Genomic DNA, 16782 nt, shown 5'->3' with positions numbered 1-16782 from the left:
ATATTGAAAAATAGTGTATAAAAAATAGGTACGTGAAGTTTTAACTTACTCCTTAATATCGTCTTGAGAGTGGTATAAATTAAAATCGTGGAATACCACCTGAACTCTCTCCTTTCCTCTACCCTGAAATTCATATCGGCATGTTGTCTTTGAAGGGTATGGTGAAGGATAAAATGGGCTCATAATAGTGCCATTTTTACTTGTGTCACTATTGATGACCATATCACAGCTAGACCCTGAAAAAAAAAAGATAAATATATATATATTAATGAGATGTATAGAGTATTATAACAAATAGTTTAGTTTTTAATTTTGAAATATTTTAAAATAAATTCGTAAGTAGAACCTAAATTGCTGCATTTCTTCGCGGAATAGTGTCTGAATAGTTTCCAACGGAATATTGTCCCATTTTTGTGTCAAAATATTCGCCAATTGCTTCAATGATGTTCTTTACACCTACAGTCTGTATAATGTCTGTTTTTACATTTTTTATGTTTTGGTCTTGATTTTAATACGGTCAGATTGTTTTAGTATAGTTCTATCTAATTTTGTAGATTAACTTTTCTACAAGAATTCAATGATTATTAGTCAGAAGCTATTCATTATAGTTTCTTCTCTATTTTAAAAGCCACTATATATTTCTTGGATTTATTAACAATGGTCAATAATATTGATAGGAAATAATATCAGTTATCATTATCAAGAACAATATTTTAAAATTTCTATATAAACATAATCTAAGGTAGTGTTTCCTTATCCATTTTTTCAATAATATTTTCAGTTTTCTTTTCAATTATACTAAAGTAAAGTAGTTTGAACATATATAAATCTTCTCGACATATACATAAGCTACTTTTCCAATACAGTGTTAGAAAAATCTAACCATTTTATTAAACATCAATATTTTCATAAAATATTTTTATACCGTATGACAGTAACCCTAGTTTGCTATTATTATTATGTTTTCTTGATAAGAATCTTCGGAGTAAATTATTTTAAGAGGCATATAAATATATAAAATAAATGTCTGGATTTTCAGTATATTCTGTCAGTTGTGAGGATTATTATAAAAATATTTATAAATGTCCTAAAATATAAAATAATTAAATAGTTAAAATAAATATAAGTTTAGATATTATTTAGTCTGTAAAAATTTAATATATACTTCGTTCATAATACCTGTTAAATTATTTTAAACTTATCAAATAAACATATCAATATGTCTTTGTTGGAAGTAGTTCAAAACTTGAATTCTCATAGTAAGTTTGGTTTCATACCAACATTTTTATTATATTTTTGTAGTCGATTTTGTAAAATATACTTGACTGTTTAATGTCTCAAGATCTTTTTATTGCGTTTCTGATATTTTAAATCGTTCTTATTGATTGCCCTTGGATGTTTGACACAAACGTGGTAATCGATAATGATCAGGCATGATGACTTTAGTATGCCCATGAGGTCAAACAAAACAGAAATTGACTAAATGAGCCATACAAGACGACGAATGTTTAAAAATCCTTAAAAAACAAATTGCCTTGCTTGTCTCTTCTGCCTTGACGGTCACGTAGCGGTAGTGGCGTTGAAGCAGGTTATTTGCCAGAAGTCTTTGAGGACGTTGGAAAAAGTCGAAGAAAACGCCAATCAGTGTCTATCATGGGAATAGATGCGCACACACGTCGGCTCAAACAATGGATGTTTTGTCAGCCATGCCCTAAATATCGAATTGATTGGTTATCCGCCATATAGTCCTGATTTGGCATACACTGCTTTTTTATTTCCCGTGCACAAAAACAAATTACCTGGTTAACGATTCTTGAAATCCGTATTCTGCAGTTACCTCAATCTGGGTGGAAAATTAGTTACAATGTATTAATTTTTATGGAGAATATTTCGCAAAATAATAAATTCATTTCCGATCAAGTGTAGAGAAAATGCGAGTAAATAAACGGTTTTATCATGTGTCAACCAATCAAGGCAGTGAGAACATCATCCAATGATTGACTCATCATTTTTTCTGGTCATCATTTGTTTGAATCTCATGATGTATTTTGTTAAAATTCTGAAGTGGAATTATTTCTTATAAAAGATCCTTAAATTTTTTGAAAAATATATATTAAAACAAAACTTAAATATTCTGTAGAGCCAAGCGGTCTAAAACAATAAACTTCCCAGTTCCAGAGAACTTCGCTTGCACTAATATAATTCACCCCGGACCTAAAACGTCCCCAACATGTTTATGACAATTGAGGTTATAAAAGATCCCCATTAAAGTAGTAAAGATGATTACGTATGGCATCACACACCCCACCAACGGGAGCTTCTTCCAATTTGGGTTCGTTTATTTATTGTGCAATATGGGACAACTAATAACTATTCCTGTATATATTATTATTTTCGCAAGTATTGTTTCATATTGTTTTAAATTTGAAGATCTATTATATATTTTGAATGGGAAGTACTCGTATTTATTATTCTCTTCACCTGTTCGGGCTTAATGATAAAACCATTATTTTTCGCGGTTCTATTTTGGTAAGGTAAAATACTTGTAAAGAATGTATCATCGGAACTGAGAGTAATATTTTATCTTTTCTCATATATATTTCAACCTTAAATATGAACGTTGACAAGGCATATCATAGTATAATATATTTATTTGTTATGCGATAATATAACAAGTAAATCAGTAACATATAGGGCGTAAAACAAGTTTTGAAACAATAACTTCAACTTTGTTGTATGTTTGAAGAAGAAATCGGTGTAATTATAGTATTGTTCATCGTTAACTACTTTTTCCCATCCTTCATGTGGGAAATTCGTCTCAGAATTCAGTCTCAGAATTTGAACGAATATTTTTATGCCAAACCAATTATCTTATTTTTACATATAATAGGTTTTATTCAGTATTATAAATTTTAAGCTATAGTCATATCCATTATGATTTAATTTACTTCGTATTTTCTGCATTCTAAAAACGTTTTTTCCTTCCGGCCTTAATATTCTTTAAATTATAATAATATTAATATTCCTTAAAGCTTTTAAAACCATGTCCGATAACCTATTTCACTTTAGTGATATAAGTATTATTATGTGTTAGATATGTCGGCCGTCGAGAAAAATATCGATATATCAATTTCTGATATATCTGAGAACATTTTTTTATCCATTTTACAAAGGACATGTTGATATTTTTAATAAAAAAATAAAAATATTGATATATCGACCAAAAAAATATCAATATTCCCTAAACATTTTAAAAAATAGTGATATTTTTAATATACTTTTAAAACTAAGCACCAATTTTAAAGGTGGTTTAAAAATAATTAAAAGGTTTTAAAATATCTGTAATTTTTTTTCGAAGTACCGAAAAATATCGGCTAACAAAAATACCAATATATCGATATATCGGTTCAAAAAATATTAGCCCAAATTATGGATATTTTTTGGTATTGCTATATGTGTTTTTAAAACAATCGATGTGAGGGAATTAAGAGACGAAAATAAATAAATACATGATGAAGCCCATGCAATATTTTAGAAAATGTTGATGGTACTGCCATATCCCAATCATATTCCAATTATTGGTTTTGGTTTCAACTATTTGAAAATGGTGATTTTGATGTCAATAGCAAAGAGTAGTCTAAATGGCCACAAAAAGACAATGAATTCTAAGAATTATTGGCTAAAAACCCAGCTCAAACTCTCAAACTTCCAGACAGCAGTTGATGTATCAAATGTTTTCAGAGGTCTACATGTAATGAGAAAGAATTAAAAAGAGAGTGGCTATAGGAATTAACTGAAAATACTATTTTGAATTACTTGAATTTCGCAGTTTGATTAGATAAAAATGAAAAGTTTACTGTGGCGTATTCTGACTGGCGATGAAAAGTGAATATATTACGATAATTCCAAGAGCAAAAAGTAATGGGTTAGTCCAGGAGTGTCAATCACGTTGTCACCTAAGCGGAATATTCATGGCGATAAAGTTTTGCTGCGCATATAGTGAAATCAGTAAATAAAGCTAAATGGCGTCATGTTGCAAAAGGAACAGCAACAGCAAGTAATATGAGTCGCGAAGGATGTACTGTTATAGTTCGAATTGGAATTTCGTTTGCATGTGTCAGTCATTACCACATATAAGAACTTTTGATTTTGAAGGAAGTATTTTGTCATATATACCAATTTTTCTTAATATCAATGATCAGAATACATACAATCACCCAATAATCAGTGATTCTGTAATATAATCTCTAATACTAGCAGGTTGCCCTATTTTCAGTTGTCCAATGTCTTACGATATGACATTTTAAACTAAATAATTATCATTACCTAGTTTGTGGCGTCTTCTTGTATTTGGTGTAATTATGTTCTTTGTATAGCTACTATTTTTGTTATCTAGTTTATACTGGATATTTTTTTTACTAAAAGTTATTTAATCAAATTATCGTTAAAATAATCAAGAGATGTGAAGTAAGTAGGACATAGCGACTTCTTAAAGATTTTTGTTATCTTCACTAACTATTTTGTTAAGCCAATAAGCATTTTTGAGTATCTTTTTTTTAGACGGCACGTATAAAGTAATTTACTCCAGAGTCTGGGATTAGGGATGCTGGAATCGCAAAAAATATCTATATAATGACAATTCTATATTTAAATCAATATTAAGATATTAAATTTTTAGGTTTATTATATTAAAAAATAAAAGCTCATTGATCCAGAAAAATTTGGATTTACTGAAAATTGAATTTGAATTATTAATATGTTGGAAATATATCGATATTTGTTAGTTTTATCATACAGAATATCATACAGATATATCGGAATAATAAATACCTGGCCAAACTATTGAGATCTTTCAAAAGTGTCGATATACCGATAATTTTTAGACAACCCTTGTCTATACTATTCTATCCTAGTCTGTGAATATAAGTTTTAATTATATTAAAATTAGTATTATAGGTATGTGTGAACGTTGGAAAAATATCGATATATAGGAAAAAATCAATATGTCATTATATGGATAATTTTTAGTGTCTATGTTATTCTACCCTCGCCTGTATTTATAATTCTTCAATCTAACAATGTCAGAATAGGCAAAAATAGCGACATTAAAAAAATAGATATATGGCTTTCGATATTAAAAAATCAGTATATTGGAGCTTAATCGATATTTTTTAGGTTTATTGGACCATAGGAAAAAAACTTATTAGTTCGTAAAATATAACAGTATTATCGGAAAAATATTGATAATTACAGAAGTATATACTATAAACTTATAGTATATACTGACAATTTCATATATTTTCATATATATATATATATGTCTCAAATAACGATAAGTGCATTAAATTGAGTATTGTCAGTATATAATATATGTTTATTGCCTCTTAGCTTTTATAATCACGAAATCTAATTAAATAAATTTTTTTCGAATTTAATTAAATAATACATAGTTCAAAAACAAACCAACGGATGCCTACCCGATTCTAACAAATATATTTATTATGCGAGGAATATAAAAAATGTTACCCTTTTGTTTTATTTCATGCAATTAACATAGACTAACAGTACCTTTAAACTAAAATACACCCGATAGAGAGATAAATGGTGCTCCCAAAGCAATAAAAAGTTAAGATAGATTAGCATACCACATCAGCACATAATAACTTACAAGTTTTCGCATATAGGAGTTGAATGAAGATGAACTAAACATATATAACGTTTTTATAAAAGGAAAATTATAATAATGTTCAATTTTAATGTACTGGGATTGGTAGGTTTTACATAAAACAAAGAGTTAATTAATATTAAACTTTAACTTATTTTAAAACATGAATTAAAAAATATAGTTATGTATTATATTCATATATTCTTATTTCAGAATTGTTATATTAAATGTTTTTTACAGTAACTGCTGTACATAATAATATATTTAACTTTTTCTTGTTTTCGTAGTTTAAGTTGAAGTCAGGTGGACATCTATAGGAATATTAATAAAAATGAAGAGAAAATATGTAACAAAATATCAGGTGTGTGCTTGTTTTTTGATCAGTGATATCTATTGGTGTAACTGCGAGTTATAAATGTAAATAACTGTTAAACAACCTAATGGTTAAATTCGAAGGTTTTGACATTCCTCTACACAAAATAACTATTTGCAGTTTAGTATTACTAATTTATTCACTATATATAGATACTAATCAAGTAAAGCACAAAATTGCCGACATTTATACCTTAATTGATTTGAACAAATCCGTTGCCGAAGTCGTCAAACACTTTTGGAAACTTGCGGTGATGCTGCTCCATCATATCTTAATTGTCAATTTTGATTTCAATGATTTCAAAGTGATTATATTTTATGTCAATGACGAAGAAGGGTTTAGACGGACAGAAAAGCTCGAATCCAATGTATGACAACACCTGAATGGATGGATGAGATGAAAACCCAGCTCAAGGTCTCAAAACTTTCACACAGCTTAGCAGTTGATGAACCAATTGTTTTCAGATTAAAATTAAGGTATTATGCTTAGTCCTTCGTTTGATGCTTCAGCTTCAACTCAATTAATTTCTCAATATTTGTTATTGAGAATTTATTGTTAGTATGTTGGTATTTCCAGTAATGATTGTTTTGTTACTGTGATGATTGACTGTTAGAAGTTTATTTTGACGATAATTATTTTGAATTCTGGTACATTTATTTAAACGTAAAAATTGTTGATAATTTTTTACTCGCCGAATATTTGGTTCTAAAATATTTCGTAATGTTAAGACGACAACAAGAAAAGAAACCGAAAATTGTTATATCTTGTAACTCAGAGAAAATACCCGAAAATAAATCATATTTAATATCGTGTGAAGCATAAGGATACTACTTCACATACTCATCGCTGTTTTGGAACAATAAAGGCCACTAAATGGAATATTTTGATATCATTTCGTATACGTATTCGAGGGCGATATCTTATTTCTTACATTTGACGAAACTTCTTACTTTAAAATGAATGCTTTCTACGTGACATTCTCAATACGTGTTTCAGAATATTGACGACTGTACTGGTGCTGCGGTTTTATTGTGATTTAAACTGCAGCATATGTAGTAGTATATGTTTTCAGAATGTTAAAAAAATCATTTTGTATATTATTCGATTATCAAAGATTTTTAATATATTATATCTGACTCATAAAAGTGTAATATACTATACTAAATATTTTTATTAAATTAAAAACATTGGCATTAACAACTTTTTTGAGTTTTAGGTACCAAGACCTTTGATAATTTACTATATAGAGCTGAGATCGCCATTTCAATGCAATTGATTTTAATAATTTAAATTACTATTACAGGTATCTGTCAAGAAAATCTTTTAATGTGAAGGTATTTCATGGGTTCAGGATTTTATTGGCTATCAAGTGATCTATTTGTATTACCACGTCGCTAACATCTGACGTCACGTCTTATTGGCCAATAAAATTTCGAATAAAAGCCAAATATAAGTCCTAAAAAAACATTGAAACAAAGTTATATGAATATCTAAAGTATTAAATATAAATATATACAAATGTAAATGCTTCGATATTTCAGAAAATATATTTAAAATTTAAAATAAAAAAAATGTATTGGAAAATATCAGCAGATTAATATGTTAAATTAATAAAATATCTTTAATTTTCTTTTTTAAAGAATATCGAAAAATGCGACCTACGATGTGTTGAAAGACAGCGCCACAGATTATGTATTTTTAGTTCTGTCAGACGAACTGACTTTGTACAAACTTGTACTATAGATAGCATAATGTGTCGACCATTTTTCAAAGGATTCGGTCGCGTCGTTGTATTGTTGCTTTCAACATATTATGCAAAAACGCCACATATTATGCATTTATCGTTTTGTCATTCGAACTGACTGTAGTTATACAACTTGTACTATAGATTGCTTAGTGTCTTATAGACAGACATTTTATTGTCAAACAGGCTGACGAATACACTGGCCTACACCCAATATATTCGGGTGTTCCGCAGGGCAGTGTTCTTGGCCCATTGTTATATCTTATGTATAGAGCTGACCTACCGACCTCAAGAAACACTACTGTTACAACATATTCTGACGATACAGCGGTTTTATCATCACATGAGGTTCCAATATCAGCCACAAGAAACCTCCAACTTCATCTTAACAAAGTAGAATTGTGGTTGAAAACATGGCGTATCAAAGCAAATGAGACAAAATCTACACATGTGACATTCATTCACCCTTTGTAGAAGAACATGTCCCTCAGTAAAATTGAATAATCATGAACTTCCGCAAGCATACAGCGTTAAATATCTGGGAATGCATTTCGCTCGTTTGACATGGAAAAAGTATATAGTTACCAAACGCAAGCAGCTTGGGCTTAAACTAAACTAAATGTTTTGACTGATAGGGCGTAAATCTAAATTATCTGCGTAGGTTCAAAGGCAAACTGCCATACGAACTGATTAATAGACACATAGAGTGAGATTTAATAATCTCCAGAATAAGCTAGAATAGTTTTTAGAGTAAGTTAGGATATACTTTAAGATAAGTTAGAATAGTGTCTAGAATAAGATTTAGATTATAAGTTGTACAATAGATCACTTTTTGAAGTGATCTTTTACATGTCAAGATAGTTTATTATATAACTGAAATCATACAATAATACTTATTGCCCACGGGCAGATTGTTGACGTTCTAGGAGATTAATAAAAAAAAAGATTGCTTAGTGTGTCGACCGTTTTCCAAACGATTCGACCGTATGATTAGTTGAACGATGACGCCACAGAATAGGAGGTGTCTAAACATTTTACAAATTAGCGATATTTTTAATACACTTTGAAAAATAAGTATCACAATTTACTAAAGCTTTAAAATTTAATACCAATTTTAAAAGTTTACTGTAAACAATTTAAAAATTTTTATGTTTAAGAAATTTTTAAATTTAAAATGTCGATAAATATCGGCATTTTAAAAACATCGATATATTAGCCAAAAATATCGATATTTTTTCGACATCCTTCTTACCACAGATTATGCATTTATCGTTTCGACAGTCGAGTCTACTTGGGTTGTACAATTTCTCGTACTGCATATTGCATAGTGCGTTGGCCACTTTGGTTCTTTTATAGGATATAGTGTGTGTTAATTTACAGTAATGTATTGAATAATATATAACAACATTGTCAAATTTAATTTAAATTTCGTAGGGATAGGTCTCAAATAACGTTGAAATTATATAGCTAAATATCCTTCTCGGCGATTTTGCTAAATAAACAATATCGTGGAAAAGTTCACTTTTATAAATTAAGCGGGATCTGAGACGGGCGTTTATTCAAAACTAACCTCATCCATTAAAAAGTTGATGAATTAGAACTTTCGGATCTGGGAATTGTTTTTAGTGGAACTTTTTAAGTTGGCGTGGAAATTTACGGTTGCCTTTCTCACGAAATCGGAGTGGGCCGACAAAGGTTTTGATATATCGAGAATTTCGGTTGAAATATATCTACTTCGTTTTTATGTGCTGTCTCAAAACTAATCCGCCCTATACGAATTGTTTTAGTCCCGGTATTCAGCAATAATGCGAAAATTACTAAACGTTTGTTTGAATATAAATGGGGCTTTAATTAATATACTGTCTAAAAGTTTTGGAAATGTTTTGCATGTTTTCAAGGTGTTGCGAAAGCAGCGGACCCAAGTTGTATTCGGTGGTTCGTTGTATAATATTAGCGATATGAGCTACTTTTGTTCATAATTACAATATTTTGTTAAACATTCTTAACAATAAACAATAAAGTGTTAAAGTAGTGATGTTGCTTTTTGGATTCTTTTGGTTAAAACAAATGTTGGTGGTAACAAATTATATTATTTAATGCTGTGTCGTTGTCGTGTATTATAGACCAATAACTCTTGAATTGTTCATCATATTGCGCCGTCTCGCACAGAAAATTTTATCCCACACCATTTAACTCCTATTCGTCTGATTTAGTTTAGCTAAATCTTAAGAAACCGTTTTGACCAAGCGAGAAAAAATCCAACGAATGACTTACAAATTGCATTCATATTAATACAAGTGGTTTATTATTATATTAGAGTACGCCATCATTAGCTATACATTTTTGTTATATTTTTAATTGAGATTTAAGCGTTAGAGGGGCGGGCTAAATGATTCAAGCCATCTCAATAGCATCGTATTATTACAAATAGTAAATTTCATGTTATTCTAAGAGGGGCTAAGTGTTTACAAACTTCGAGATACGTTGATAACCAAGTGGTAAGTTCTTAAGTATTTACAGAAATGTTGTCCTTTGGATTTTCCGTTTCTTGTCCATATCATTGCGTTTCCATCAATTTTGATAGATAGATATTTGATAGTTAAAATTAGTCTATTATTATTCTGCAGCTCTGCAACGGAATGAAAATGCACGAATTAGCGATGGCTAAAACTGTCCAAAATGTCCATGAACCTCTTGTGAGTTGACACCATTCCACATAAGGTCAATATGTTTTTAATATACTTATTTATCAAAACAATATCTCTCGCCACTAAAGTTTATTTTATTTTATTTTATCTGGGCGCGTTTTTTAATCATGTAATTTGACATGGTGACTGAACAATAAAACAGACAATAAATTAGATTAAACAGACACCGCTGAAACAACATGGTCGCCATTTGTTACCACAATAGCCCCGTCTTGTTGAAACCCTTAAGCCGACAATCTTGTTTAGACGGTTTACGGTGGTAGTCTTTGATTTCGTAACTATCATATCTAAATTGTCTAATCCAAAGCATATCATTGTATGTTATTGTAACTATAAGCTTTACTTTGTAGTTTGGATAGTTTTAATTACGTTTATCTTTTTATTAGATAAAAGAAGTAGCGCAAATGTTCCATTTCAATTAAAAATCAATTCAGTTACCATAGGAAAAACGTGAGTCCACGTTGAAATCATTGAAACAACAAGAATCTTCATAGTAACAAAAATATTTTGAATATTAGGCTGTGAACTGATCTGAGTGTCCAGGGCTATGTAGTCTCAATGAACCTGGTTTGGCTGGTATAGATATATACTCGATCTCAGATATATACTCAATTAACAGGTCAATTGAAAAGTCTCCCGTCTGAAACATTCATAGCGCTACTAGAATTAAATCTATATGTTTTTCAGTTAGCCTAACAAACACTCAAAAGATGCGTGTATGAATTTGACAGCTGTCGGATCATTAGTTTGTGAATTATAGCATTTTGAGTGAAGCAACTTTTACGTTTATCTTTTTATTAGATTATTGTAAAAAAATGGATAAAAAGGAATTTCGCGTGATGATAAAATATTGCTTTTTGAAGGGAAAAAATACAGTTGAAGCAAAAACTTGGCTTGATGCCAAGTTTCCGGATACTGCCCTAAGAAAATCAACCATCAAGGATTGGTAAGCTAAGTTTGAACGTGGTGAAATGATCACCGAAGACGGTGAATGTAGTGGACGCCCAAAATAGGTTGTTGCCGACTAAAACATTCAAAAAAATTCACAAAATGATTTTGAAAGACCCTAAATTGAAATTGAATGAAATAGCAGACACTCTAAAGATAGTAGCTGAACGTGTACATCATATCATTCACGAATATTTGAGTATGGGAAAGCTCTGCGCAAAGTGGGTGCCGCGCTCACTTTTGACCAAAAAAAAAAACGACGAGTTGATGATTCGGAGCAGTGTTTGAAGATTATCAAGCGTAATAAACCCGAGTCTTTGCATCGATATGTGACAATGGATGAAACATGGCTCCATCATTTCATTCCGAAGTCCAATCAACAATCATCCGAGTGGAATGCACATGATGAACTCGCTCCAAAGCGTGGGAAAACGCAACAGTCGGCTGGCAAGGTGGCGTCTGTATTTTGGGATGCGTATGGAATAATTTTCATTGACTACCTTGAAAAAGAAAGGACCATCAACAGCGACTATTGCATAGCGTTATTGGACCGTTTGAAGGACGAAATCGCCGAAGAACGGCCGCATTTGAAGAAAAAGAAAGTACTGCTTCACTAAGACAACGCACCGTGTCACAAGTCAGTGAAAACGATGGCAAAAATCCATGAATTGGGCTACGAATTGCTTCCTCACCCACCGTATTCTGCAGATCTGCCTCCCAGCGACTATTTTCTATTCTCAGATCTCAAAAGAATGCTCGCTGGGAAGAAATTTTCGTCGAATCAAGAGGCGACGCCGAAACTGAGGCCTATTTTGAAGCAAACGACAAATCGTACTACAAAAATGGTATCAAAAATTTGGATTTTATAATCGATGTATCACCCTTGAAGGGAATTATGTTGAATAAAAAAAAATAATTTTGCCAAAATAATGTGTTTTATTATGGTAGGCCGGGGACTTTTCAATTGACCTGTTATGGCTGAAATTTGCTGGGCTAGTTTTTGTGGAGATATGTTGAAGCAATAACCTGATACGTATATCAAAAATTGTTGTAGTGAAATAGTACCAGATAGAGAATAGCATGAGTAAAAAAATAAATCATGTTAAACCACTTTTACAAGTGTATCATTTTGTTAAAGTGTGAATATTTTTGGGTTCATAGTATTTAGTCATCTTGAATTTTGTTAACTCAATTCTTAGGAAGATATCTATGTAGACCCAGAAAAATATTCTAAGATTAATAACATATTATTGACATTGATATTTACAATTGACATTCACACTTGACATCGAATTATAAATGAACAAACATGCATTATGTGAAAAAATAAATTAAAATAGGTACATTACAGATTTTATATTTTATAATTATATTTATATATTAATATATTATATTATTATATATTTGCTTAAAATACCATTTAAAAAAACTCTACTTTTTTTTCTGTTACAACTTAGTAGGTTTAAAATCTTTTCAGTCTAAAACAATAAAAATATTTGAAATGTAATGATATAAATAATCGCGTTTGCTTTGATATAATTTTTTTACGTTTTTACGTTTATTTCTATACTGTATTTCTACAATCTGGTCCTGTTCCAAGGATCTGTACACTTTGAAACTTATTTGTTGTATATATTATTTTATATTATATACATTAATGATTGATCAGTTGGATAAGCAACTAACTAATAAAGATGAGGAAATCATTTTTATATTATAATCGAAAACTAATATTAAGTCCAGTATTGTGATTTTAATGAAGATTTTCGTCTGTTTAACATATTATTCGAATGTCGTTCATCATTCTTTTGTTCACGAAAGTTTTTCTGTATCTAAAATCTCCGCTTTTCCTTGAACACTTGATAAATTATTCATTTGCTTTCGTTCATTTTCCAGCACGTGTTAACCTTAAATCCTATTTTGGGCCAATCAGCCAATACAAAACAAACAAATCCAGGAGGCTTTTGCAAAAATTTGAAAGTTGAAACAAAACAGGGTTAAGATAATTCACGGGATTTAATTTCGAGCTTGTTACCTGAGAGAAATATGTTCGGAAACTGTACCTGTGTTGCTGGAAAGAAATGGAAGCTTGAGATTGGATATTATGTTTCAGTATAATTTTGTAAGAATGAATTGTGTTGAATGAAGATTGAGGAGAATTACGAGGCTTCGTTTTTTTTTCAATTGTTCATTTGTTTCAGTGTTTATCATTTTTCAGTACCTGCAGTAGCGAATAAAGGAAGATCATTTGGCGAGCTTCTCTTAAATTTATACGAATTTCTAAACGATATTGTATAGCTTCGTTACACCCCTTACTGCCTTGGAGTATTTAATTTTCCCAAGATGCAATTAACCAAACGTTATCCATCATGTTAACAAATTTATCAACATTTTCTTTTAACTTTGTAATAATTAGAAATTACATTTTTCACTCACACATTAGAAAATCATGATTAGTGTGATAAAATTCTTCGCAAATACCCCCAACTTGAGCTATTATTCAATTATTTGCAGTTCCAGGAATTCACTGATACTGATTTTCAAGCTTACTTGCACAAATGAGACAACTTATTTAAATACTGCTATGAGAATAAACTTTATGCTATTGTTCTATTACACCATTGAACGTTTGGTTTGGGTTACATACAGTAATTGTGATCTATTGGTAGATTGTTAAAGTAGCAGTAAAGATGAAATAAAGTTTACAGTGTGTATTTATTAGAAGAGTTTGAGTTTATTGGAAGTCTAACTAGAAACAGTTATTTTTCATGGCAATTAAATTTTTTATATCATATGTTGTTGAAGTATATTTTTGACTGTTTTTTAAAATCATATATTGATAAAGTTCCAATTAAATGTTCATTTGTTTAATGTAAAAGGAGCGATTAATTTGTTAAGTGTATAGTATTTTAGTTTGATCAGTTTGTAGAAATTTTAAATTATTTTTACGATATTGTCAAGTTATAAGTAGTCTATTTGAATTATAATTTGGGAAATACATATTGATGGATTTATCCCGCATCTGTCTTGTTTGTGCATTGATTCAAGTGCAACAAAACAATAGTAACTAATGATCATCCAATGGTCGAAATTCGCTTTACATTACTAATTTCGCATTTTTCTCATATAATAGAGTAAAGAGAATAATTTAAAATCGACATGTTATACAACTAAAATTTGTTTTGACAATATTTTCAACATAAATATATCAGAAATATATTTGATATATAATATTAATTAATGTAATATATATCTGTATATTAAAACATATTAAAATATATGCAAACTATCTCTCACTAACTAACCCTCACTAACCTTTTCTAAATGACATTTAAGTAAATATAATTTCCATTAAGTTTCAAAAATCAACAAAGTATTGATATATTAAAATTACTACACTACTGAACATTATGCAAAAGTGTCATGTACAATGTAAATAATTATGTAATTGTAATATAAGTTCAACGTAAATAATTATGTAGTATAATTGCAATTGTTATTATTGTAATTGTAAAAATACAATGTCATAGTTACATATCTGTCATTATATACATATTATTCATCAGTGCTTAAAAATATTTAAAAAATTACTGTTAATAATTCATAATTTCTTCTATTAGTTTTATGTGTTGCAGCTATGTAAATTATGTAGATGGTTTTAACTGTATAATTTCATTACTTGATTTAGTTGTTTATATACTATTTATTTTATCTATATTTCTCACTTAAAATATATATTGAATAACAATAAATACACCAGGTTGATTAAAAGAATAATTTATTTACCTAAATTTTGAAATCAAATTATATCACTCTTTGCTTATTTATTCTACTTTTCGATCTTTAAACTGCAGCTGTCATTTTTTTCCAGTCAGTAAATGTACTTATAGGACTTTCGTCAATGTACTGTTTTATGTCCTACGTGGGAAATTAATTTACTAATGAAACTTGAAAGGAATTAGTTAATACCACTAAAATTTATAGAAACATTTTCATAACGTTTAGAATTACCTCTAGTATAATGATATATTATGTCTCCAGAAGTTTTTAAGCAAACAATTCTTAACTTTAGTGTTCAGCAGACATCAAATTAAATCAAAAGCTGCTTACGAAAATCAAAAACAAAAACGACAGACGATTCTTCTTATATTCGAATTTTGTTAACTCATGTCAGGATGAAATTTTCGGTTCTGTATGTACCTTGCGATAAAGTGGACACATTAATTTGTTCTCTCTAGAAAAACTTCAAAATGTAACTTTACGTGATTATAAAACACTTAATCGTTTTTATCCAAACTTACCATAACTCTTTAATAGTTCCACTAATACGGGAATAACCGAAAGTAATACAAAATCTTAAACAACTCTGCTTAAAGTTAAACAACTTCATTTAATAATGTTTTACTGTTTTAACGCACTCACTTTCCGTTGTACCATGTATAAAACTTGGCGATTTCTCTTTCGATTTAAAATGTCTCCGCCTGCATTTTGGGGTACAGCGTTGCCAGATTTTTATATTAAAATTTACGCGCCCGTGGGTGATTTACGTACAATAGAAATAGCGAATAATCTACCGTGTAAAAGTAGTCTAAAATATTTGTTTATATATTTTGGGTCAATATATTTTGGACGTATTTCGTTTTATTGCATTTTACTTAATTGTAACCCATATTACATAGAAGTGTTAGGCCTAAAAATGTCTTCCTCTGTCTAAGCTTCAACCGTGCCATATTTCAAGCCTACAGATGTCCCCATTTCCATCAAAAAGGGGAGGCAAAATTATCGCCAAGTCCATTAATAAATATAATAATTTGTATATTAAAATTGTACTAACCATATCTAATATAATATGAAATTTTAAAAACATGTTTTATATTACAACAATGTTTTTTTTATTTATTTAACGGCTATATCTGAAATAAAAGTGTACTTTTCTGTACTGTCAATTATAAAACGAAATTATTCAATATCGCAATCAATTTCTTGGACAAAACAACTATTATTTTCAAGTAATCAGGAGCAATCTTGTCGGAATCGTGACGGGTTACCAGAATAATCGAACAAAACCTTGATTTATGCGAAGAATAAAACCAAAGCGAGGTAGAATTAATTAGTTACCATTTAGAGGGTGATAGTAGGGATTTTCCCTGTTGGCGGGCTATTTTTTGTGACGTCGACCGAAATTAATTGCCCATAAAAAATAAAGGGCGTAATAGAATAGATACTCTTCATGTTCTGCGTATTTAATGGTTCAGTATTTAGTCAACAGAAGACCTGAAGTAATAAATATCCTGCAAAATATATTGGTACAGGCCTCCATATTTTATTCCTGTGTAAATTGTAT

General features: G+C 29.7%; 1 protein-coding gene across 1 annotated transcript in view; it reads right to left on the bottom strand.

The window, feature by feature from the left end:
* Positions 1-16782, bottom strand: part of Sol1 (CUB domain-containing protein Sol1) — a 1033997-nt gene that overhangs the window by 33427 nt on the left and 983788 nt on the right. Inside the window, exon 11 of the mRNA XM_076419377.1 lies at positions 50-236. Within this exon, the coding sequence (XP_076275492.1) occupies positions 50-236 (187 nt within the window). The remainder of the gene's footprint in view (positions 1-49; positions 237-16782) is intronic.

This window comes from Rhynchophorus ferrugineus, unplaced genomic scaffold (genome assembly GCF_030347505.1).
Source record: "Rhynchophorus ferrugineus isolate W39M unplaced genomic scaffold, kcgeb_rfMv2 rfM1, whole genome shotgun sequence".
NCBI classification, from domain to species: Eukaryota; Metazoa; Arthropoda; class Insecta; order Coleoptera; family Curculionidae; genus Rhynchophorus; species Rhynchophorus ferrugineus.
This window is presented reverse-complemented; position numbering and strand designations above follow the sequence as displayed.